This window comes from Trifolium pratense, linkage group LG2, assembly GCF_020283565.1.
Source record: "Trifolium pratense cultivar HEN17-A07 linkage group LG2, ARS_RC_1.1, whole genome shotgun sequence".
Classification (NCBI taxonomy): Eukaryota; Viridiplantae; Streptophyta; class Magnoliopsida; order Fabales; family Fabaceae; genus Trifolium; species Trifolium pratense.
In genome coordinates, this window is record NC_060060.1 from 37,859,690 (window position 1) to 37,886,028 (window position 26,339).

A 26,339-nucleotide genomic window follows, 5' to 3' on the forward strand; every position below is an offset into this window, starting at 1 on the left:
TTCTATATAGAGAATTGAAAAAATTAACGTTAAAGAAATTATAAACCAACAGACAGAAATTGATATCACTGTCTCAGCCTGGATTGGTGGGAAAGATAAGAACGCATTGCATAAATAACAGTACATACATATGTATATATGGATATGATAAATTATTCTACATGACACTTGTCAAATTTAATTTAATTAGGCATCCAAACTGTAGATGATTTACAGTATAGCAAAAGCAACCCCAAATTGACCGGGCGTCTTCCAAGTTCTGAAAACCACAATCCAATCAAAAATTGTCCAATGAAATAGCCTGATGCAGCGCGGGATGTCCTAGTAGAAAGCATCTTTTCAAAGAGGGCTCTTCCGGGCTGCAACTTCAAAGGGCAGAAACTGTTTGAATCCTTAGTTAGCCAATTAGTATCATTGCAATAATCTAATGTCAGCAAGTCACCTAGCCCCAGCATCTGGTAGCAGTATTGAAACAGCAATTAAGAAGTGAACGAGAGCATCAAAGGAGATAGTTAGCAGTTAGTGCTAAAAAGGGGACAAGAAACTATCACAACAATGGCTAGATGAAGTTTGTGAAAATGACACAATGTACAAGGCCAAGTCTACCATGTACAAGCTCCTAATGTTGTGCATGGTGAACAAGTAATCATTTATATTATAACGAATACGAATTTTATAAAATCCACCGTTGGATTGAAATTTTATATCGTATAGATCATTCATAAAAAATTTGAAATTTTTTGAAAATTATTTGATATGTTATTGAGACTCGTCAAAATTAACGGTTTATGAGTTTTTATTAAATACCGTTAATTTTAATGGGTCTCAATAACATATCAAATGATTTTTAAAATTTTTCAAAATTTTTATGAATGATCTATATGATATAAACTTTCAATCCAACGGTGGATTTTGTAAAATTTGTATTCGTTATAATAAAAATGACCACTTGTCCACCATGCACAACATAAGAAGCTTGTGCATGTTAGACAAAGCTAATGTACAAATCACAAAGGGAGAGCCCAATAAAGAAAACACACTAAAAAGAAAGAAAACCACATAAAAAAATATAAATGTTGCAAATTTATGCAATTAATCAAGCAGAAGCTACTCCACTTTCTTAACCCATCCATCTCAGTTTTGAAACACAGCACGAGGGAAAAAAATATTACCATTTCCAGTTTGAGACGATCTGCCTTCCTTTTTCTCTGGAGCATGTTGTTCAAGAAACTGTTGAATTGTTCTCCAGTAGTGATCGCCACCAGTCATCCAAGTATCCATATGCATGCCGTTAGGGAACTCCACAAAAAGACACTGCTTATTACGAGTAGCTGCCTTAGCATATAGCATTTGCATATGTGATGCAGGGACCATCTCATCTTGCAATCCAGAAAGAAAAAGGATAGGCTGCTTGATCTGCAATTAAACCAGTAATATAAAGGTAATGCTCAAACACATGAATCCAGTCAGAATTATAATGAAATAAGACAATGCAAACTTCCTTTCTAGAAACAAAAAATAAATTAAAAGCTTAAAATTAATATCCTTAAAAGTCAACTATCTACGTGTTGATTATGTAAAATCTAATCAAAGCAGAAAAATAAAGGGCAAAAGTTGGTAATATAGTATCCATTATCCCTCACCTCGCCAACAACGTCAATAGTATTCCACGGAGAACGTACAACAAAATTGAGTATCTTAAGACCTTTTGAACCGGTACCTCCAATAAAATACTTCAAAACGGGTAACAAAACTCCAGCCATATCCAATATAGAAGTAAAAGTGTTTTCGAGTATCAGTCCAGCAACCTAAAAATGCAAAAAGGTCAACAAAAAATTGTAGATTAAAGGTTCACAAGCAAACAGTTGCCGAGAATAACAATATGGAGATGCCTAGCTAAATTTCTGACTAGAAGATTGCACTAGTTCAGTCTTCATTTTGATTACTTGCCCTAAATTAGTTTCAATTTCCAAAAGTATTTCTATGCAAAAAAAGTTGTCAAAATAAGAAAGCTCTAAAGTCTAAAGTCTAAACACATTGCATGTAAAAGCCTCTGAAGATCTTTCCATACCAGATCTAGGAAAATAATCGGGAATTATTTTGAAAACAAAATTTTAGCGTCCATTTTCATGGCTCTTTGATTTTTGGTAAAAAAAATTAACTATATAGAAAAACCTTGTTGATACTTCTCGAAAATCAGCATTAATATTGGCCCCTTATAACCTGTGCAAAGAATCTTATTTACGCGTTTTGGAAGCCCAGGAGAATAATGCTAGTAAGTAAAATGCTTCATGATGTAAATATAACATAACAAAAAACAATGCTCAAGGAAGGGATCCTATATAATTTTGCAACACATAAGAGCAATGAACAAAAGTTTCTTATACATAACTAATTTTTTTTTCAAGGAATTGATTGATAGCAGTGACTTGACTAAGCTACACTAACAAATCTACAATCTTAATAGGAACATACTTTTTCTAGGCATGTGTACCCAGGGGGGAGAACAATAAAATTGGCATACTCGATAATACAAAACAAGAATGATTCAACAAGCCCAATTTTTTTTCTCACATGTTTTAATTGAGTTATCTAATCTACGACAAGAAAACTTAGAAAAGTAGAAATTTGGAGCTACATTATACAGCCTTGCTACATGCCTTTATTTATGAACCTAGCTATCTTAAGGAATGTCAATCTTCAGACCAACCAGGGAGACATGAAAACTATGAATTTATTTTTCTGAGCACAGCACGAAAACTAATATACATAGTATACCGGAGGTACCTTGTCAGGGTTATTTCTTGTTAGTACAGCTCCAACTGCCCCCCCAAGTGATCGTCCAAATACAACTATTCTAGATGTATCAATATCAGACCTCTGAGAAAGATGATCCAATGCAGCCTGGGCACAAAAAGGTAATAAAATTGACGAAACTTCAATAAAGAAGTCTGAAGACCAATAAGCAACAACACACAAGGATATCAATCAAACATCATACCTGAGCATCCTTAGTAATTCCATGCTGAGAAGGATAGCCATCACTTTCTCCATAACTGTAAAATCAAATGAAGGTGCCTTACTGCCAACTCAATCATAAGGTGTGAATTTCATTCAAATGCAAGAATCTGATACTGCAATGCTGTATATGAAAGCTTAAAACATTAAAATGCCAAGGCAGATAAATACCCTCGGTAAGAAAGCAAGAAAACATTGCATTGTAAGTGCTCCAACATAGTGCGAACCATTTCAAGGCGGTGAGCGATATCTAAAAGTCAGTAGTCAAGGCCTTCAAAAGTATATTGAACCTCATCATGTAAAGATAGACAATAATATGAAATAATAATCACGACCTAAACCCTAATATCTACAACGACCAGGATACTTCCAGCATTTTCTTGAAAAAACAAAATGGTTGGACCTGCCAATGGAAAATAAGAAAGAAGAATTGCATTAGAACAAATGCATTTTCACAGCAAATAAGCAATACTGACTACTATAGAGTAAATCATCATTTCAATCCTCAAAATTGTAACACTTGAGCAATTTAGTCTATCAAATTTACGAAATAAAGCAAATTAGTCCCTTAAATTAAAGAAGGCCAATAAATTTAGTCCCTCTTTCAAAATATAACTTTTGTAAACATCCATCAAAACCAATGAGTAATCTGCATATTGACGACTTGAACAGTGTAACAGGTTTGTCACTTTGGATTATTATACTTAATTTTCTGTAACAATTAGTCTCTTAACTTGTTCAAAAACAATTAGTCTCTTAATGCATCAAGTCAAGAAAGACATAATTAAAATTGTGGTGCTAGGTCCCGTGAGCTTAGCTGAGTTGGCAGGACATTGCATTATATATGCAGGAGGTCGAGGTTCCAACCCCGGTCATCCCACTATCCACCTTAAGGGTGGAATTTCTAACCACTAGGCTACTTAACCAAAAAAAAAAGGTGGTGCTAAATTTGGAAATTGACATTATTGAATTTAAGGGACTAAATTGTTATTTCATAGATTTGAGGAACTAATTTAAAGGACTAAAATGCTAATTTACTTCAGAACTACTTACTATTTTACATTCATGTATGATGAACCTGGATTCAACCATTTTGGTGCTTAAATCATTCAATTCATAGCAAATGATACCCTAATCCCTTTCGATCTATACTTGTCCAATGCAAATTTTGTTTTTCAAAATTGAAATAAGCGAAACATAAAAGTAGATCGGAAAAGGAAAAGAACCTGTAGTATCAGGGAAAAGCTTGATGAACCAAGCGTGAAGACGAACACCATCGGAAGAAGTGAGCCAGATATCTTCATAGGTGAGTCTAAGACGAGAAGGATTGATAGCGTATGATTTGGTGAGACCTGGTATAACAGGAACGTAAACGAGTTTCTCTTGAAACGCTACAAGCAATGCCATGCCGGCGACGACTAATCCTCCGACTCCGTAGACCAAGATGTGGATGTAGGAAACCATTTCGAAGAATTAATCGCGTTTCGGATAAGCGGAAAAGTGATTATTAGATTGAAACAGCGAGGCAATCAATAGTATTGTTTCGTTTTCACGAATTAATTGGAATCGGGTGAGAGTTTATTCATTCGCTTAATAATTTCAAAAGTCAAGATGCGGGACTGTGTGGGTTTCTTCTCCTTCCCACAAACACAAGGACACAACACAACTCGATAGTGATTTTATGTTCCTTTTACAGATAAATAAATTTATCAAATGGAAAACTAATTTAATTTTTTTTTCCTTAAATATGTTTTTGGTCTATATCGATCATCATTTTACTATAATTTTTTTTTATTTGGATTATCTTATTTTTGAGTTTCTGCAAAATAGTTTATACTTTATACAAATAAATGAAATTTTATGTTAATTTATAATATCATACTAATAAAATTTGTATTCTTATAAATTATTTTATTATAAATTATCTTGACAAACTTATAACAATATATAAAAAATTATCTGAAGTTCGATTCTCTCTGGTGCCAATTTGGGTAGGCAAATTTAGCTTCTTCAAAAAAATATATATATATAAAAAATTATTTATTTGTATAAGCTAAAAAATAAACTAATCCAAACAAGCCACAGATCCTCAAATATTGTCAACCGTGTATATTATTCGAAATTTTATTTTCTTTTCGACGGTCATGTTTAATACATTTTTTTTGCAAAAAATTAATTTTTCTTTTTTAACAAAATGAGTTAAATATATGATTTTTTGTTTTATGTTTCTTACGCTTAAAAATTCATAAATAATTCATCTAACGTTAAAAAATCTAATTTTTTATGGGACAGGTTCTTATGATATTATAAACATGAATACAAGAAAGTTATTAAAAAAATGTGAAAGTACACATGAATTGATTTAAAAAAAGTAGGGACCAAAGTTGCGACAAAACATATTTGAGGGCCAAAAATTACTAAATTTTTTATAGGAACTAAATTGAAGATATTTGTAGACCAAAAACTTATTTAATTTTTTTAAGTAAACTAGTGATTAGACTTACATGTTGTATGTTTGGTTATTAAGAGAAAGTGAGAAGAGAGAAATAGGTGAGAGAGAGAGTAAGAGAAGAGCGAAAGTGGTGAGAATTAAAGTAGATTTTATATGTTGATTGGTATAAGAGACTGATGAGAGAAATTGAGAAGAGAGAAGTGTTGATTATTTTTTAAAATACAAAAATACCCTTGTATTATAAGCATCTTCACCAAAATTAATTTAATTTTTTATTTCAGTTCATCATTTAATTAATTAGTTAGTTTTGATTGGTTTATAAATTACATTTATTTTTTAAATAGCTAGCCAATAAAAAATTATTTTTTTTTATCAACCAAATATAAGATTAAGAATAGATGAATAGCTAAATAAAAAAATAAAAATCTGGCATTGTATTTTTGTATAGAAATGCAGCAAGATGGTTCTCGACATAACAAAAAATGGTATACAAAGGGGAAGGAGATGCAGGAGTAATAAAAAATTAAAAATGAAATTGAGCAAAACACTGCCGTAAAAAGAAAAGAAATACAAAACCAGATCCAGTGAGAATTAATTAGTTCTAAGCTTTAATCTTACCCTTTGATTTGTTTTTGCCACATGTCACTCATATGAGTAATCAACTTTGAATAAATGGAGCTTATAGAAAAGGAGCAAAGTTGCCCTCCTTTTTTTCGTGATTATTTCAAACTCATTTTGGCAAGTACACATTTAAAGAGGAGATTGAGAGGCATATGTTAAAAAAAATAAAGATAATTTTGATCAAAACTATTCAAATAACATAAATTATGAAAAAATTATTTTCAGTTAAGATATCCAAAATCATATTTTTTGGTTATAATTGATGAGTCTATAAAGAGTAGCATATGTATTTTGGTTTGTAGAGACAAATCTTATCTAAATACTTTCACACAAATAATCAAGATTAAATTTGGGCGCCTAGTTGGTAAGAGACATAATATTTTATAGGTAGGGGTCGGGTCGAATCTTAGACACCCTACTTATCCATCTTAAAAGTGTAATTTCTAGCCACTAAATCTAAAAAAAATAAATTGGGTTATTGGACTTGAATAATATAATTACAGTATATAAGTAGAGCAATGTTATATCAACATCAAAAAGTAAAACAAAAATACGACATGATATTCTATTTACTCATAGCACGATTATCGAAACATACAAATAATATTAAAAAAAAAATTTAAAAATGTACTTTTGTTGCATTTTTGTTAACATCTAAGATGTGTTTAAATAACATTTTTCATATAAGTATTGCAAGTTTTTTTTTTTTTTTGACAAAATATAAGTATTGTAAGTTAAGCTAGGTTAAAGCCTTAAAGGTAGTTTTATTTTTAGGAGAATGTTAACTTTTGCCTTTAAGGGCATATGTTAAGAAGATAAATGTGAAAAAAATTTATTGAACTTGTGGTGTATTCAATTATCTAGACATTAAATTATTTCTATCATTAAATGCTATATTTCTATTTTTAGGTAGCTTAACATGTGCCCTTAGGGCACAAGTTAACGTACCCTTATTTTTATATTGAAGGCAAAAGGGAGTAAAGTTTTTTTTTTGTTTTTTAAATTTTTTGACTAGTAATAGTATAAAGTTAGTGAATGTAATAATTGGTGTATAAATGTGTGGGGTGAGTGTGTGATGTGAATTCTGAAAAGAACACCCGCACGCGCGGTACTCACTTCCCAACTTTTTACACTATCATGCTCCTTTACATCCTATTCCTACCTACTGACTTACCAAGTGCCTCTTTTTTTAATTTTTAATACTCCTCAGCATGCATTTTTCTTTAAATTAAATCCAACCATATCATATCATACTCTTCTTGCCTTTCAAAAAAAAAAAAAAATCATACTCTTGTTTTATTTTTTTATGAATCGGGTATAAGCTAGAGATTTACACTAATCTATTCTTGCGGCTGAATTTGAACAAAAGCTCTAGCCTCTAGGTATACCATGTAAAATGAGTTTGAATCTCATCCGAAAAAATAACTCAAAAAGTGAGATACACAAAAACATTTATACACCTAACAATTCGAAAATCTTAGTAAGGCGAAATTCTAAACAAACTACAATCCACTTCAATATCCCTTTTTATATTTCGAACCCGGATTTGCTGATGTGAAAAAACAACACAGTAGCACACAGTAACTGCTTCTATCCATTGATTTTACATTATACAGCTTACAATACACATGCTTCAAAAAAACTAGACCGTTCACTAAAATCGGACGACTGATACTGTAACTGCGTTAGCAGGCAATCTGTTTCCCTATATTTCAATGGTTTCTATATTTCACATTATTTCTTCATGTTTTTTTCAATAGGAGAGGATTCAAATATGTTTTAAAATGTTCACCGAAAGCTGTTCATTTCTACCACTACCAACTAAACATGTTTATGTAAATACAAACACATGAAGACACAATCCCAACCAACTCTGTCACTCACCTCTTTATATTAAAACACACTCTCTCTCTCTCTCTCTCTCTCTCTCTCTCTCTCTCTCTCTCTCTCTCTCTCTCCTCTCTCTCTCTCTCTCTCTCTCTCTCTCTCTCTCTCTCTCTCTCTCTCTCTCAAATCTGATATCACACGCATCTTCCTCTATTTCTCACTTGATCAACTTGCATTCTTTTTTTAAATAAACAACATTGAAGCTTTTGATACTCTCATAGCAGACATTACCACAGCTTTTCAATATACTAAACTTCATTGTTCTCATCTTTCATTACACACTCACACGCACCCTTTCTCTTAATTATTCAATTACATCCTCAACTTTCCATTTTCATTATAAATCTTCTTTTCTCACTCAAACAGAGTAAACACACTAAAATGCATACCAAAGAGATCATTCTATCTCTTCCACAAAGGAGAAGAACTCCTTCTTTTTCTTCCATTCTTCTCGACACCATCGATCATTCTATCGATGAATCCAAAACCGATTTTATTGAAGGTGTAAACCAACATCAACATCAGTATCTCTATAATCAAACCACCAAACATGTCAAATTCAATGAAAAAAGTGTTCATTCAAAACAGAGGATGAATCTTCGTCAAGCTGTGATGATAGAAGATTGGATGGAGAAGAATTCAAGTTCAAGCTCATCAGAATGTAGCTCTGGTGGAATCTTTTCATCCTCAGACACAGATTCATCTTACAAAAAACAAAGATCAAGAACCAAATACAATCTACCCCAGAAACATCATAGCAATTCAGAGAAACAACAACAACAACAGCAACAAAAACAGAGCAAGAACAAGAATAAGGAGAAGCAACAAGGTTGGGAAGATGGTTTTACAAGAACAAAGTTGAGAGCTTTGAAAATCTATGATGAACTGAATCAAAAAGTGAAGCAACCCATTTCACCTGGGAGTCGAATAGCTACATTTCTTAGTTCCATTTTCAATTCTCAAAATGTGAAGAAAGCTAAAATGTGTTACGTTGGTGCTGTTGAAGATGTTAGTTTTGATCACAAATCTAAGTCACCATGTTTCTCTTCTTCAGTTTCTTCATTTTCTAGAAGATCTTGCATGAGCAAAACACCTTCAAAATCTAACAATGGTGTTAAAAGATCAGTGAGATTTTACCCTGTCAGTGTAATCCTAGGCGAGGATGATTCCGAACAACAACATCAACAACCACCTACTATTCGAAATGTTACGAGAAATTCTTCGGTTAAAGAGCTGAAAAATACTATTAACAATGTTATTATGGCTAAAGAAAAAGCAGCTGTTAAGGGTGAGTTTGATTTTAGAAGGTTTTACGATAACAACGGTGAAGATGAGGATGAAGATGAAGATGAAGATGAAGACGATGACGATGCTTTGAGTTATTCGAGTTCGGATTTATTTGAGCTTGATCATCTGATTGGAGGTGAAAGGTATCAAGAAGAGCTTCCAGTTTATGAAACAACCAATTTAGAAACCAATAAGGCCATTGCTAATGGTTTGTGTTTGTAGTTTTGTTAGAAGAATAAATCAATTGTAATTAGTATTTCCATATAGTTTTGGGAGATTCAATTCATTGTTCTATTTTTCAAGTAACCTTAATTCTTCATTTATTATTTAATTTAGTTTTTTTTTAATCAAAAAATGAAATTATTTAGTTTAGATGGTGTTTTAGGCTTTATGAAGGATAGGGGTCTCTTATTTTCCTTCTTAATTTTTTACAATTTTTTTTTGTTGAATTAGATATAATTAACATTGATTTGACTCTTTAGTTACCTTAATCCTTCACTCATTATTTACATAATTAGATTAGATGGTGTTATAGGCTTTATACATGCTAGTAGAAGTGTTCATTTTGTTTCACAAATTTTGGGTTGAATGGGACATAATTAACATGAATTTCATTCATATAAAGTGATTAGCTTGTAAAATAAGAAAAATCAATCATAGTTGATATTTTAATCACTCATAATTTGTCATGTGTCTCCTATATAAGTACTAACCATTAATTTGTTTACCAACAACTTTATTCTCTAAATTGAATTACTCGCTTTAAATGAACTTTATCCAATTTATATGTGTATAGAGAGATTTGGGTTCCATGCAAATATGAGATAACGACTTCAAGAATTCATTCATGTTAGAAAGAGAGACAAAATAGGTCATCTAGAACCGACTTTATGGTGTAGTCGTCGACTGGAGAGGATCCAAGTTCAAAGAAAGAGATAGATGCCTCATACCTAGGGCTAGAAACAACGAAGTGGGAGTGGCATGTCTCACGTTTACTTGCACAATTTTTCAAAGTAAAGCAACCAAGACAAACTGAAAAGAGAAAAGAAAAAGTAGATTCTAATTTTCATTTTCTACCCGATGAGAATGGAAAAGTTAAAAAAGCTTAAACTTTTTCACTGGCTTAGCACATGGCCTCGTGCAACATACTAGTAAAAATCTTCCCCACTTTAGCGTCATAGAAGATTTAAATAAATGATTACAATTCATGACTTTTTTGCCCGTTTGAAATTTGCAATTACAGTGTGATTTTGAACTGATATTGTTGGTTGTAAAGCCAAAATTGAAGCTAAAATGATAAGAGTCGACATATACATTGGAGAGAAAGAAAATTTTGTACACATATATAGCAGACATAGTAGGGCCTTTGATTAGGAATTGGAGAAGTCAATATATGGTATAAGATATGATATGATTTTCATCATGTATAATAGCTTAAATCCAAACAAACTTACTTTTTCATACTATATATAGGAGAAAAAATAAAAGGTAGTGATGTATATGAGACACCATGGTTGACCAAAACACCATCCCCCAATTGATCTTTTTAAAGTAAAACATTAAAATTGAAAATCTAACAAACAAAATTGGTGACTTGTATTATAGATTGAACTCGTATATATTGTTCTGGACCGGGTGAAGTCCCGCCATTTCAGTATTGGACCGGGCCTCCAATTATTGGTTCTAAGGCGGACCATATCATAGGCATCTGCATTGTCTTAGAGGCGCACTTGAACAAGGTTGATGGATCAAAGACCTTAGTCAATCTATCTACACATGTCAATAGAACAACTCTCTAGTTGAAAATTTTGGACCTAGAAACCCTAATTTTCCCACAATAAAGCATAAGTCAAGGTCTAAGCCAAGGTACTCGTAATTCTAACCCTAAAAACTCATATTCACGATGCTTTTTTTTTTACTTGATTGTTAAAGTGTTTGCAAGTACATGCCTCTCATCCTTGGGAATTGTTGTTCAATGGTCTATCATCAACGACCCAAACAATTATTTCAGGCTAGATGTCTTAGATTCAGAAAAATCATAGATTGTTAGTGTAAATTTCTATTTATATTATTGATCAATAATAATCATTAATACTTTTAAAATCACAACATATATCGATGGTTGTGATTTATTAGCAGGATACTCACTAAAATTCTATCAAAATTAACTTGTTATACTATTTCCAAAACATATACTACTATACATTGGTACTAGTAGAAAAGGAAATAGGAGAGCTAGTACACTGAAAGGATCATTTAATTTCATTTGAGTCCTTCTACATACCATCATCATATTTAGCCAAAAATGACTAGCAATTTTTAAAATATGTAGGAGGTTGAATTAATGATCAAGTTAAAATAAAGAAACCAACCAATTATGTATACAACACATATTGGAAGTAAGAGAATTGGGATGTTTCTTAACAACCAAACACACCCCTGTGACATGTACTATACGATTATAAATGCATTGCAAGTTCATGTGGAAACAGCATCACATTATCGATGGTTTAAGCCAAGGACCACAAAAACCAGCAAATTATGTGCATGCATTAGCATACATGTATATCATGTATATGGTTCCTTTGTATTTTGTACATTAAAGGACAGGTCCACACTTAATTAAACAACTTGTCATACGCATGCTCTACAAATTAAAATATGATTAATTATTAAGAATGTAGAAATTATTGAAATAATAATGGATCAAGTATGCAACAATTCCATGTGATTCGAATTTAGCCATAAAAAAATATATAAATTGATAATTAGTTGGTACGTACAGCGGGTACCTTTGCTGTGTAGTACTAGGGCTGCAGTTTATTAAAGTTTAAATATAATTTTCATTATTTTTTTGTCTAGAAAATATAATTATTTTTTTAAAAAAATAGAATCTATGATTCGAAAAAAAAATATAGAATCTCAGATTCGAAAAAAAAATTACAGTATATTATTTAGTATTATTTAATACCAAAATTACTAATCTATCTGTTCAAATATTAGGATTTTTTTTTTTAAAAGTAGTTAATCTAAAACAACATAAAGAGGCCTTTGAGGTGAGCCCAATATAAGGCAAGCCGGCTAATATTCTGGATCGTGTAGATTCTGTTTGGGCTTTCTCTACTTTTAAGGGAAGAGAAGAAGAAGAAGAAAAAAAATCACGTCAAGCAGATGAGATTTACTTTTGTCACTCTATCAGTTACTCACGCCCCCTACGTATTTTACATTTTCATGTTCCGCTACTTAAGTAGCGGACATTATAAAAATGAGAATTTTTAGAAAAATATCTTCCGCTACATAAGTAGCACATGTTATAAAGGTAGGGTGTTTTTAGGATATCCGCTACCTAAGTAGCGGACGAGAGTATTTTAGTAATTTCGTAGGACGCACGAGAAATGAAGTAGGGTGACAAAAGTAAATCTCACCAGATTTTTGGTGTTAAATTAACCATGAACTGAGTATCGTTATCATTAATACTATTAAAGATCTAATTACGATTGACAAACATTTATTTGTCTCAAGCTACTAGGTTTAGTCTAGTAGCGAGAAATTTGGATAGTGATCGTGTAGACCAGAAGAGTGCGAGTCCGCCGGCGTTTACGGTGGTTGAGAGCGTTGAGACCCCTGTTGAAGCGGAGGGGGGTTGTGTATCTGCAGACACTCCGACGCTCAAGTCAGTTTGTGTGTAAAGGTTTTCTTGGCTAAAAAATGCGTACCTCGTGAATGAAGTGGAGACACATATATATAGCCCCCAGCGCAGGGCCAAAGCCCTTTATGGCATTAATGGCCATCAAGTGGCTGCCGGAAAACGGCTTGGAAGCCTTGATGTGCAGTAAATGCCCATCATTCCGGTTTACGGCCGTTACGATACGTGAGAGTATCTGACCGTTGGAGGGTCGAGCATGTCTAGCGGGCTCTTCGTACATGCTTGCTCGGATCGTATGTGTTCGACATCCTCTTAGGCTCGAGCGTGATGCTCGGCCCAGTGCGTTAGAGGTATGAATTATATTCTCAATTTTATTGTAAACAAAAAAACATTTAGTTTGAACTAGACACTATAATCTTAGTTTAGGCTTAATTCAACCCATGAAAACTACAATGTAATGTCGCCTCTGATATTTATTAAAAACGGGAGTATCTATGGTACATTCGAATAAATTAACGATTATTTTTATGAATTAAAAAATTATTAAACGATTATTATATTTTAAAAATGATAATATCATAAGAAAAAATACAATATATTGTTTATAAGCATGATATTAATTTTTACTGTAAAAAAAAAAATGATACTAATTTTTCTAATATTTTCTTAGAAAAAAAATTCAATATTTACTATAATGATGAATAAAAATTCAAAAAAATATCAAATTTAATATTTTTGACAATTTTGATGAATAATATTTAGTTACTATAATCATTTTAACGATAAGAAAAATGATTTCCTTTAAAAAATATTCATTTACATATTAATTTAGTTACCTGATCTACTGATACAAATAAAAATTTGCCTTAATTTATAATAAAAATTAAATATATTAATTATTTAATGAATTAAAAAATTATCCATCAGTCGTACCAAAATAAAAATAAAAATTATCCATCAGTATAAATAAATAATAGTACTATAGTAGAAGACAACCAATATAGAATTTTTTTTCTAATTGCCCCTGACACATATAAAAGACTCCAAACTACCCTAAGTTTTAAATAAATTTCCAAAATATCCTACTTGTGGGACCTGTTGTGGTCACTAGGTTCGGAATGGCGCGTCCATCAATGAAAAGTGACATTGTGGATGGCGCGTCCCACATGCAGTTTTTTTTTTTGTTTATTTATTTGAATAGGCAACACTTTTTAAGTGTTGCCTTAAGCCTTAAAAGTGTTCTCTTAGCTTTATTTCACATTTTTTTTTGGTATTAGTTACAATAGGCAAGTGTTCTCTTTACGGACGGTCCACACACATGTACGAGAGTGTACAGCGGTATCGTAATCAAAATTTTTAGCCCTATAATAATTATTTGGCTTAAATGCACTTTTGGTCCCCCTATTTATAAAAAAATGAAGTTTTGGTCCCCTTATTTTAAAAATCAGTTTTTTAGTCCCCTATTTTCATTTTTTTTTAGTTTTAATCCTCCATCCCATTTTGGGGTTAATTTTGTTGACGTGACCTTGTAACTAATGATGTGGCAACATTCATGTGAACAAATTTAATATTCATGTCATTATTATATATTTTTAAATTCAATAAAACTTTATTTATAAAATATTTTAATTATTAGAATTATATATTCAACTGAAATAATAATTGTTAAATCTTATAAAATATGAAATCTAAAACCCTAATTATCAAACCTTCAACTACTAGAATTTTATATCAGAGAGAATCATTCCTTATGGATTTCACCAATCCTATGGTTTTCGTTCAAACTCAACAATTTTTGGATTTTTAAAAACGAAAATAAATTATAGATAATTTTGTGAGTCAATAGAAATTACTCATACTCTTTAAATTTTGTCAGTTAAATTGGTCAGTTAAATTTATTATCAGTTAAATTTTTGTATGTAATATATTTTTTATGTAGCAGAATTTTTGTATGTAATATATTTTTGATGTAGCATAATTTTAATGAACATTTTTAGAGAACGATTCAAAAGTGTTGCCTATTACCATCTAAGAGAACAGTTAATATGTCCTAAGGCAACAGAAAAAAACCGTTGCCTAAGCTAATAAAAAAAGAAAAAAAAAAAAAAAGCTCTTGTTGAACGCGCCAATGGGAATGGCGCTACCTTCTCTCTATGCCAACACTAGGGCATTTCAGAAATTTTCTGAACAGGTAGGATAATTTGGAAAAATAAAAATATGACAGGGTTAGTTTAAAAAAAAAATCACCAATATAGGAGTATCTGATACTCATGAGATTATTATTCCTACAAATCATCAATAGTGGTGATGATGATTGGATAAAAAAGATAACCTTATCCATTCCTTTCCATCGGAGAAGCTGCCACGTCAGACATAAAAAAAAATTTCAACCTCAAATTCTCTCTAGCCTCCGCCATCACCTACCTGTCTCAAAACCAAAACACACACACACACCACACTCATTTCCCTAATCTCCAAACAAAGTATCACTTCCAATTTCAATGGCTTCAACTTCCATAATTTCAATGTCTGTGCCAGTAACCTGTGCCTCTAGCAAGAAGATAGAGGCACCAATCTCTCAAGCATTCTTGAAGGCACCATTGACTTTGAAACCATCAAAGTCCAACACAAGGTTTCAATTTCAAGTGAAAGCTTCTCTGAAAGAGAAAGTTGTGACAGGTCTTACCGCAGCTGCATTAACAGCTTCAATGATTGTTCCTGATGTTGCTGAAGCTGCTACTGTTTCACCTTCTCTCAAGAATTTCTTACTCAGTATCGTTTCTGGTGGTGTTGTTGTTGCTGCCATTCTTGGTGCTGTTATTGCTGTTTCCAATTTCGACCCTGTCAAGCGAACCTGAAGAGGAGGTGTATTTTAATTTAGTATTTCTCTCATCATTATCATCTTCATCTTCATCTTCATCAGTATCTGTATAACTCTATTGTTCTCTTGATCAGTAATGAACTACTCTGTTGTGTGTAATATCATTGTGACTCTTGAGCTACACTTGAGCAGTAATTAAGTAGCTTTTCTATATATTCTTAAAATATGTTTTCCATTTTGGCGCATCATACAAAATATATACTATATTGTTTGTCCTTTCATGTTTCTGGCGCTCCATGGGAACCAAATGAACAACTACACACAAGATAAATTTAGAACATTAGGTTTAAAATTGCATTTGGTGTCTGCAATTTTAATACACCCATTCGCGCCCGGTGTTATTGGGCTTGAAGCGTGCAAATAAATGGTGGATGACCCGATCAGAAATCTGATAGCAGACGATTTGGCGGAAATAAATGGTGGATCGCACCACAATTGCGGTGTGGTCTTAATCACATGTACAACTGCATTGAATCTGTATCAGACAATTTCAATCATGTTCGTTTAAATCTTCTCACCATCGAAAATTAAATTACAAAGCCTCAAACCTCAATTTACTTTAAATCAACCGAAAAATCTTACTTTTTACAATAGCTCGATTTTGTATTTCAAACACCTCTTACAAAGCAACTTGTTTTCAAAGCAAACTCATACTTTATCATGGTAGTTAATTAGCATAGTGGTGTGGTGGTGCCACTTTAGGTATTTTGTGAAAATTTAAAATGATTTCATGCTACATCATTTGCAATTGCAATGTGTGTCGCTACTGTAATCGCATTTGTGATCGCAACGACAATTTTAAAACATAACCAATGCATGTCATAAGTCACAATTATCAATAACGAGGTTGACTTCCACATTTAGACTAATCCTTAGCATTGATTTTTAAATCGTTTTTTAAGTGAAGAGATGTGAAATTGAAGTTTTTATTGCAGAATGATAGTTGTGTAAAATCCATCCTGGTTTATTGAATAGCTATGTGAGTCATCAAAGGTTACAAGTGCATAAGGTATTAATGTGTCTTAGATCCAAACGTATCTTGGATAATTTTACAATTAGAGAATCATATATAAGATTTCCTTTCAAGTGGGTAACATTTATATTTAAGTAATGTGATGTTTAGATAATTTTACTTAGTAACGGGTATGATAACATTACATCACCTTAACCAAAGAAATTAAGTTCAAGTGGTTAATGAATTTTTCTTAGGATGAATTGTTCAGAAGAATCCGAATTTGATTCCTGGTGTGAACAATTATAGATCATACTTTACTTACACCGCGATCCCTTTTTCCCTAAAAACCAAAGGTTAATAATAATTAAAAAAAAAATTACATCCACCTTTATATCTATTAACTGGTAGATAATTTAAATATGCATTTATTTCATCTATGGTGCTCATATTAAGTTATTTATCTCGTATCTGTGTCAAATTTTGTCCACAAAAACTCATTTTTTGCCAACCTTAAACAAATTATTAGTTTAATCAATTTACCACTTTTAAATTCATCGTCTAATATTATAACTTGCATCTTGAAGAGGTAGTATTATTGACAACAAAACATCAAGACTCATGCTAAAAAAACATTAAAAATTTCTCTTTAGTCCCCTTCATATGCTCATAAACCATCAAAATTGCCCTAATTAAAAGATTTTGTGAGTATATGAAATAACTTTTGAGAGATCTATGAGCATATGAAGGGGTCTATAAAATAGAACAATTTCCAAATACATTACACTGGGGCAGAAATAGTAAAAAGAATGTGGTGTTTGCCAAAGAATGCATTGGCCGAATTAAGGGAGGACGACGAGGGCCGGCCCAATAGATGTAGCCCTAAATCAAATATAGTTTCAGGCCCAAATCTAATTTATTATTTTATTCGTTTTTCTATAACAAGAGTATTGAAATATAGATAGTTAGGCATACTAATTAGTTAGTATAAAGGTAGGATGTGAACTCAAATCATAATTAGGACATATACTTTGGCCCCCTCAAACAAATTAAGCTAGCTCTGCCACTGCTGGAGAACATTGTGGCGCACTCAAAATCAACCGGTTGTACTGTATCGAGTACTTATGCTTTTGGTCAAATTATATCAGAGATTGTTTAAGATATATTCCTCTTGTATGATTATCGTACATTTTGTAATTGTGTAACTACAACTTTTGTCATCATCCACGTGCTTATTACACCTCACACTAGAAATAAACAAACCATTTTATTTATTTTGGGATTTAAATTTAAAGAAGAATAAGCGATGAGAGAAAGAAAAGGGAAGAATTTGACATGTATGTGTGAAGAGAAAGAATTCTCTCAAAACAAATTCAATTTTTAATTTCTTTTCTCAAATTTTTCCCCCACTTTCGAGAATCCTTTCTTGTGTGCGAGAGATCTCAATATTAAAATATAGTGCATGTTTTTTTAAACATAATTTATTAAAAATGTGATCAGTCCAAACATAAATTAAAGTGACGAAAATGACTAATTTAAGAATATAAAACTTTTTGTAAAAAAAAACGTCAAAAAAACAAACTTAAAGAGTAAATCCAAAACCAGGTGTGGAACCCCTTATGGGCTAGGCAGCGCCATGACCCGCCCCAAAGTTTATAATATTTTTTCATAGTTATACTATGTGGCGGCGGTTTTAAACCTCCGCTAAATAGTCTGTATAGTTTCACTTCTTTTAAGTTTGGGGGTTTAAACCCCTAGTTGGACGACTTAGAATTATTTTAGTACTTTCTAGTTTACGGGGGTTTCAAACCCCATCTATTTGGAAGAACTCTAGTATTAATAATTCATGTGTCCTTCTTAATTTTCTTTTTGAAGTGTTCCTTCTAATATTTTATTGTTTAATAATTTATAGATGTTTTAAAATATGTAATTTATTTTGTCAAAGTATTCAAGTATATATTTTTGAGAAAAAAGTGATGTAGTTTTTTGTGTTTTTGGTATTGCGGAATTTGGTGGGATATAATTTTAGGGAGAAAACTCTCCTCAAATATAGGGTTATATGAAGAATATTAAAGTTCTTGTTTTATTCATCATGTTTATGACTCTATATATAGAGCCACATAAAAAATAAAAATAAAATGCACTAATCCTATAATAAATTCTAAACAAATCTTAAATATTCTAAATAGAAATATAAGTCATAAACCCTAATATAATTTTATTTCAAATATAAATCTAAACTATATTTAAATATAAAATCTTCCAAAATAAGATATTTAGGCATTTTTCCCAACAAAAAGTACTCAAATTTTTCACTTAAAATAGAGTTTTAGTGTATAAAAAATTCATGTTTGATCAATCTTTTGTTAAAAAAATTATATTTTTGTTGGAGAGATTTCATATAATATTATAAATATAAATACAAAGTATGAAGTTTACACATCTATTAAACCTCAAGACCGTAGACGTAATTTTGTTTGTTTTTTATTTGGGTATATTAAGTGTCATCAATAAAACGAAAATTGGAGTCCTAGGATCTTAGGAATGTAGTTTCTTTTATATTTTATATGATGATTTAGGATCTTGTAAGTATTCGGATAATAAAATTGGAGGTTGGACTATCATTTCTCAATAACTAGAAGTTTTGCCAACCTAAATAATTGATGCAGATCGATACTTAATAATGAACAGTTTAGGTTTTGAGGATTTCCAATGATTAAAATTCACATGCAATTTTAGTAAAAATAAATAAATAAATAAATAAAATTCACATGCAATTAGGCAACGGAGTAATAGTTATGCACCTTAATTATGAAAGGAAAAATAAAAAACACATGAATTTCGTTACCTTATGGCAGGTGAAACTTCAATAAGACATGATCTATGTACCAAACAATCCAATATAGAATGTTTAAAACGCAACTTTGTAACACTAACTGGTCACCTAACCGAAGTGATGTCAACATAAGAGGAAAGTTGATAACATTCTTTATAAGTAATGCAATTTTCAAAACATTATTATGTGATTGTCTTTTTAAAAGTCTCATCTCAACTCAAATGAAGTTTAGTTTTATAAAAAGCATGAAAGAGAGTGAACACAAAAGGATGGATTACACATATTAAAAATTATCATCAAATTATTATAAAGTGTCATTTGGTCATATAATTAAACATCTCCGCCATGGGAGGTGTATTATTATAGTTGGATTAATGTAAATGGGTCCTCTAACTAATGATGTAGATATCTACAAGTTACATTAATTATTAATTAAAAAACATAGCTTTCATTGGACAAACTAGAGTTGATCTCCTTTACAACCTATTTGCTGGAAATGTAAGGAACAAAGGGAAAGAAAAGGAAAAGTAGATTCCCATAGCACATGTTATGTACTACTGCACAATGTCTATTTTGTCTTTGGCTTGCTTTGGGGACCAAATCTATTTTTTATTTTTTGGTGAATAAATCCATTTTTTTATTTATATAGGATAGGATAGTCTAGTGTGCTTGATTTTTTTCCTTAAACATGGCATGCTTATGTATTTGAAGTTGCTTGGTGCTCCCTACAAGTACTAGGATTTTTTTTTGGTTAGATTAGGTTTGGGTTGATGGGATCAGGATCGCCATCGATTTTAGTTCAGTTGGTTCATATTATATCTACATAAAATTAGTTCAAAACAATCATAGCTTTTGATTTGAGGTCGGACGGCTGTGATTCATTACAATGGGACATAGTAACTGCGCATAATTCTGTTTCAGGTTGATGTAGCATTTTATCTGATAAATTAACACTACTAAAATGATAGCATAACATTTACTTTTCTCCTTTTTTATGTAAAATTGAGGGTGTAGGAAGATATATAGCTTTAGAAAAATGTGATGATAAAACAATCAGCATTTTAACTGAAAACATATATTGTTGTCAACATTCATTTATGTAGGACATCCATTTGAGAGAATAAGAAGGAAGGGAAATTTGTGTAGTAAAAAAAGAAGTACCTGAACATGAACCCTTTGAAAGGATAATTATGGAGAAGTTCAGTTTCATCCCATAAAGACAACTTTTGGGACCCTTGTTTTTAAGCTATAGTGCTTTATTTTGAGCTCAAATGGAATTGTCCTTTCCTTTATATTTCTCAATCAATATATACACCGGTCAAAAGACTCATCATCGTTTATGGAATGAATTATGGCCGTATATTCATGAATTTATTTTTTTTTTTAAATGTGATTTTCATTTCATATTATGAAACTATTTATAATGTACCAACTCAACCATTTGAGCTATGCAGTGGGGACGAGATTATGTTCCTGTGGTAGTGAGTGATCCTGATTGGCAACAAAAAAAGATTTTATTTACTAATTATAAAGCTTACTTTCTTCCATCTGTTTCAGAACATGTGCACACATAAGTATGCAGTTTTCAGATATCAATTGTCACGCCCCACATTTCAAACACATGAACTCTAGTAGTAGTATTTAAAATCATGAAATAATTAATTTTCTTGAACTGCTTGCTTGCTATAGTCTATAGAAACGTTGGCTTCATGGGAATAGTCCTAAAACAGTAACTGCAACTTCTTCTCACTTTCACTTCTTACCTATTATAATACTAGTATTAAAAAATTAAGAACAATATTTTGGTTGAAATTAAATTTTTTTTTTAAAAAAACCATTTTTACAATTAAACATAAACAATAAAAAATTTATCAAAGCTAAAAGCCCATTACATGTTCAAATTCAAATGTTTAAACTTTTGAAAGACAACTGGTAAAATTAGTTGATCATCGTCGTGATGCTGGATCCAGATCTTATTGACTGTAAGGGTTAGAATACCCTTTGTAGTTTGTACTCACATTAATAAAAAAAAAATATATTTATAAAAATCCATGGTTAAATTAGTAATTAAACAATCATGTTTGATTTCTCTTAGATAGTAACAAAGTTATAATAATAATAAGAGGAAATGCTGAATAATGGTATATAAATTTATTTATCTGAAATTTAATACAAAAGAGCTTCAGCTACAGAAACACCTATCTAAGCAAAAAAAAAAAAAAAAATCCTTAAAGATCAGGTCTGTGTCGTTTGTGACTGAATTTTTCTTGAGATTTAACAGCAGCAGTTGAATCTCCTTCAGAAGAAACATGAATAGATTTGGTGAAGGAAGTTGAAAGATCTGAATAAAGTTGAGCAACTCTTGTTATGTTGTTGTTAAGCTCCTTAATAAGACCAACATTCCTGTTGAGGTTGTCAGGGACCTTAGATTCATGATTCTGGTTTATCTCATTGATAAGTACACGATTCTGATCCAAAATGTTTTGCACTTGAACAAAGCTTTTTTGAAATGTTTGGAAGATCTTGCCATCAATTTGGGTGCCATTGCCAAAGGTGGAGTATGTGTCACCTTCCATTTTTTGATGTTAAGTTGTTGGGATGAGTCAAAGGGTTAATCAGTTCTGCATCATGGGTGGGGTGAAAATAATAATAAGATGAGATGAAAGAAAGAAAGAAAAAATAATACTAATAATTTGTAAAAAGATGTGAAATGAATTTTAAATTTGGTTTCATTAATAAATATATGTACCTGCCTGCACTAACCAAACAAATAGACAAAACTTATGAGGTTTAGAATTGTTTAAGGCATTGGACAGATGAGATGAGACAAGTTCTGAAGTATAAAATCATGACTACCATGAGTTCCTTTTCCAGAGGAATCAGGTTATAAGCAGCATCAATATTTATGGAGTACTACACTATTACTCCCTACGGTCCTTTTTATAAGGAATGCTTTTAAAAAATTACACAGATCAAAGAAACACATTTTACATAGTTATTTTCATTTAATACTCATATAAATTTAATTGTATTTTATGTATACCTTTATTTAATTACTCTTAATTCAACTAACTTACTTATTTTTAATATTTTCTTTCATAATATAAATAAGGATATAAGTGAAATTAAACATTTAAACCATTTGAAAATTGGTCAAAATTTCTTATAAAAAGTACCCAAAAAATTTCTCAAATTGTTCTTTATAAAAAGAACCGGAGGGAGTATTATAATAAAATATATAAAAAAAACATGAATTATTATTTTATTATAATTATTTTAGTTGCCAAGTTTTTTGAGAACCAACCAATTCAGACCATCATGTTCATATTTATTCTACATCCCTTTTGCTACTTTTTTTTTCTCTCTCTTAATTTCACTCTTTTTTTAATTATTTTAAAAGAGTTAGAGAGTAAAAAAAAATATTATCCAATATCCCGAGAATCATCTTGAAAAATGTTTAAAACAATAATGATGATTGACATGTATTTCAGAAGTAGAAGTTAATACTCCTCTTTACCGGTGTATATTTGACAAAAACAATAAAAAATAAATATGAGTTGAATTTTGATATAAATACATTAGTTTTCGAATAAACCTAAAAAGTAAAAATTCTCTTATAATTAAGATCGAAAGGAGTATTTATTTTCTCTTGTTTTAGTAAAATATCGGTCAAATCTCTATTATTTTATGGTCAACATCGTTCAATTGTCATAAAATTTAAATGGTCAACATCGTTCAATTGTCATAAAATTTAAAGCGATCTTTAAATATCGATTAATCAAAGACTATACTCGTTTTGTCCTAAAATATAAGTTATTTTGATCTGTATGACACACAAATTGTGTGTATATGGTAAAGAGAAATTATAAATAACATTAATTTATAAAATACTTATAAATTAAATAGTATAAAAAAATAAAATATCAAAATTTAAAATAAAATAGAGAAAAATAAACATATATATATTTGTTGAATTATCATGTTAGAGTACAAACTTTTTATTGTTGTTTAACGATGATTAATTTTCGTCGAAAATTTATAGGACACAAGTGTGTTAAGTGATGGTATCAGAGTTCAAACCGCGGTTCTAAACTGAATTATTTTCAAATTAGAGCTTTAAGCCTAGTGTGTGTGTATTTTATTCTTTGAAGGCCAAGAGTGGTGGAGTATTTGTGGGATGGATCATATTGTTTTTTATTGAAAAATTTAAATGATGAGATGGAAAAAGCAGATCTCATTTCCATAAAAGGAACCTTTTTTATTGTACTCATCGAATACCTACCTAAAGCACAGAGTTCCAAAGAAGAATCTAAAAATAAAATAATGTAAAATAAAATCTGGCAATGATACAGAGGAGATGAGTGAAGGTACTAATATTGCAGCAGCATCAGAGACAATAATATGATGAATAATCCTTTTCAGGCAAAATTACTAAAAACAAAATTAAGAAAACTTCTAAGTCCAAAAAATGTTCGATACGATTGTCCAAATCCCGCGAACAACTCACACATTGGAATTGGATTGAACAACACCAAAAATTCCATTTAATAATATAATGTCCTTGGTTTTATTACTTTAATAAATTCATATTAATAAAATTCCGAAATACTACTGTAGAACTTGCAACACCATAAATTTGATTGGAAGAGGAAAACTGAAAGAAAAAAAAGCTGATAAAAAATAATGTCAGTGGAACTGAGATAAAGAACCCAGTCACAAGGAGGAAACAAACAGTAGCGAACAAAATTTACATTTTATCAGGTGAATTTATTTACTACTACTTTTTTTCTTATTTTACAAATACTGTTCTTTTTAATAAATAAATAAATGAATGATTGAAAAAGTTTATTGAGATTAATAAATTAAAAATACGGACGGAGTGCATGTACTATAGTATAGTAGCAGTAGTTATTAGAGTATGAATGAAAAATGGTACCTTGAAAATCTGGAACATTGATTTATATGAATGAGAAGATACAGAGAGAGGAGAGGAGAGGGCAGCCAGCGAGTAATAAAGATCGGCAATTGAATCGAATCTGCTCCAACAAAGTAAGGATCTGTCCTGTGAATTCAGATAGAGAGAGAGAGAGAGAGAGAGAGAGAGAGAGAGAGAGAATATGTAGATTTGACAGTCCCCTGTGACTTTTTTAATGTATAATATTCACTGACTTAAAAAATTAATAATATTAATAAAGAAAAATATTAGTAAGTTAGGAACCAAATATAATACTTCTTTCGATTCTTAATATAAAAAATAATAATTTTTTTTAGATTTATGAAATGATTAATGTGTTTGGACTAAAAAAAGGTTTAAATACATTCAACTTTCTATAATCTAAAAAGTAAACTCTCTTATATTAAGAACTAGAAAGAGTAAAATGATTTTAGAACATATATATTTAGCCTATTACAAATATAAAAATACTATTTTCAATTTCTAACAAGTTCCCTTAATTAAAAATATTTTTCTATGTTTCAAAATGATTAACTTAGTTGACCAGTCTTAAAAAAAAAAACTTAGTTGACCAATTTATAGCAATATTTTAAAAAATATATATTAAAAAAGAGTACGTTTAAAGTTCATTAATTAGTTTTCGTGTTTTTCTTTCATCCATCTTTCATTCCCTCAAACTAAATACATTGTTAGCCTTAAAAGTGAGTGTTTTTTGGTGGAGATTACTATTAGAGAAATTACCAACGCGGGGCACTTTAGCTTCAAAAGGTATCATTACAAATCCTCATTAATTTATCTGTGTGTTCTGTTTTAGGCATATAGAGAACTGTTCTCATCTTTTCTACGGTTCCAAATTTACTCAAATGGTGTGGAATGCTATTTTCAAATTGATGGGATGTAGTTAAATCATTGGTGAGGAAGGGCTGAATCACTTCTTATGTGTGGTGAACTTGTCAAGTCAAAAAAGGGTAGGCACATTCGACATTTGATTTGGTTAACTACTACTTTGTGCATATGGAGATTGAGGAATAACATCATTTTTCGAGGGGAGATGGCGGATATTTCTTTGTTGGTTGATAATATTACGGCGATCTCGTGGATTTGGTTTGGCGGAAGAGCCGGACGCAAGTCCACCTATTCTTTTTCGGATTGATGCACTAATCCTATTGTATGTTTACAAAGCATATAATTGCTTGTTTCGAATTGTAAGGGTTTGAGTACCCCCTTGTACTCCTTTATAATTCAATTTTGCTTATAAAAAAAAATTGTTAGTCTTAAAATAAAGTACAATTATTATGCAGTGATGAATTAACATTTTCAATAAATGTAAAACGGAAGAGTTCACAAAGTTTTAACTTAACTGATAATAACAACATTATTATAATAGATATTATTCAAGTTCGAATCTAAGATCTCAATACAATTATGTGTGAGTTTTAAAGATGCTTGATACACCGTCTATAGGCCCATAAAAAAAATTGAAGATGTTGAATAAAACGTGATACATATAATATTAATTAAATGGTACAACTAAAAAATATAATTGGTATCGTACAAAAAAATTGGGGTATTGTACCGAAAATTGAAAGAGACAACCATTTTAAGACAATTTTTTTTTTTCAAACAAAACAAGTAAGTTATTTTCGAATGGAGTAAGTAATAAAATTAGGGAAAAGAATAAACTAAAATGCTATATCTATTATTTATATGTTTAGGAGTTTTTTCTCATGGAAACTTTCCTATGTGGCATTCTCTTGCTTAGCCAACTTTGTTTTCATCCTACATGGCATCTTCTCAATTATGTG

At 30.8% G+C, this 26,339-nt stretch overlaps 4 protein-coding genes across 8 annotated transcripts; 2 read left to right on the forward strand and 2 right to left on the reverse strand.

Annotated features, from left to right (window-relative positions):
* Nucleotides 1–89: 89 nt before the first annotated feature.
* LOC123906283 (alpha/beta hydrolase domain-containing protein WAV2) lies at nucleotides 90–4,694 on the reverse strand. 3 transcript variants are annotated; one of them, XM_045956161.1, is made up of 8 exons: nucleotides 4,245–4,694; nucleotides 3,386–3,421; nucleotides 3,190–3,268; nucleotides 3,002–3,056; nucleotides 2,788–2,904; nucleotides 1,644–1,808; nucleotides 1,173–1,416; nucleotides 90–455 (listed from the first exon to the last, which is right to left on the reverse strand). In XM_045956161.1, exons 1-8 carry the CDS (start codon nucleotides 4,480–4,482, stop codon nucleotides 439–441), a joined length of 951 nt encoding a protein of 316 aa, XP_045812117.1. In that variant the 5' UTR covers nucleotides 4,483–4,694; the 3' UTR covers nucleotides 90–438. The 3 variants fall into 3 exon arrangements, with proteins under 3 accessions (XP_045812117.1, XP_045812116.1, XP_045812119.1); XM_045956160.1 differs by having other exon boundaries at nucleotides 90–359; nucleotides 4,245–4,689; XM_045956163.1 differs by having other exon boundaries at nucleotides 90–381; nucleotides 4,245–4,689.
* A 3,272-nt stretch (nucleotides 4,695–7,966) lies between these two features.
* Nucleotides 7,967–9,571, forward strand: LOC123906285 (protein BIG GRAIN 1-like B). The gene has a single exon (XM_045956164.1). It carries the CDS (start codon nucleotides 8,360–8,362, stop codon nucleotides 9,485–9,487), a length of 1,128 nt encoding a protein of 375 aa, XP_045812120.1. The 5' UTR covers nucleotides 7,967–8,359; the 3' UTR covers nucleotides 9,488–9,571.
* A 5,746-nt stretch (nucleotides 9,572–15,317) lies between these two features.
* LOC123906286 lies at nucleotides 15,318–15,967 on the forward strand. Its single transcript, XM_045956165.1, has one exon. It carries the CDS (start codon nucleotides 15,413–15,415, stop codon nucleotides 15,767–15,769), a length of 357 nt encoding a protein of 118 aa, XP_045812121.1. The 5' UTR covers nucleotides 15,318–15,412; the 3' UTR covers nucleotides 15,770–15,967.
* A 5,742-nt stretch (nucleotides 15,968–21,709) lies between these two features.
* On the reverse strand, nucleotides 21,710–24,668 carry LOC123906287 (protein ELF4-LIKE 3-like). 3 transcript variants are annotated; one of them, XM_045956168.1, is made up of 2 exons: nucleotides 24,517–24,668; nucleotides 21,710–22,201 (listed from the first exon to the last, which is right to left on the reverse strand). In XM_045956168.1, the coding sequence occupies exon 2, from the start codon at nucleotides 22,154–22,156 to the stop codon at nucleotides 21,809–21,811; it is 348 nt and encodes a 115-aa protein (XP_045812124.1). In that variant the 5' UTR covers nucleotides 22,157–22,201; nucleotides 24,517–24,668; the 3' UTR covers nucleotides 21,710–21,808. The 3 variants fall into 3 exon arrangements, with proteins under 3 accessions (XP_045812124.1, XP_045812125.1, XP_045812122.1); XM_045956169.1 differs by lacking the exon at nucleotides 24,517–24,668 and adding an exon at nucleotides 22,334–22,491; XM_045956166.1 differs by lacking the exon at nucleotides 24,517–24,668 and adding an exon at nucleotides 22,330–22,489.
* Between the last annotated feature and the right edge of the window lie 1,671 nt (nucleotides 24,669–26,339).

Coding starts and splice junctions, on each gene's coding strand:
- LOC123906286 (XM_045956165.1), top strand. CDS start 15,413: ATGGCTTCAACTTCCATAATTTCAATGTCTGTGCCAGTAACCTGTGCC.
- LOC123906287 (XM_045956168.1), bottom strand. CDS start 22,156: ATGGAAGGTGACACATACTCCACCTTTGGCAATGGCACCCAAATTGAT.
- LOC123906285 (XM_045956164.1), top strand. CDS start 8,360: ATGCATACCAAAGAGATCATTCTATCTCTTCCACAAAGGAGAAGAACT.
- LOC123906283 (XM_045956160.1), bottom strand. CDS start 4,482: ATGGTTTCCTACATCCACATCTTGGTCTACGGAGTCGGAGGATTAGTC. Junction 3,057..3,189: donor TTCTTGCTTTCTTACCGAGG/GTATTTATCTGC, acceptor TTGATTTTACAG/TTATGGAGAAAGTGATGGCT. Junction 2,905..3,001: donor GAATTACTAAGGATGCTCAG/GTATGATGTTTG, acceptor TTTTGTGCCCAG/GCTGCATTGGATCATCTTTC.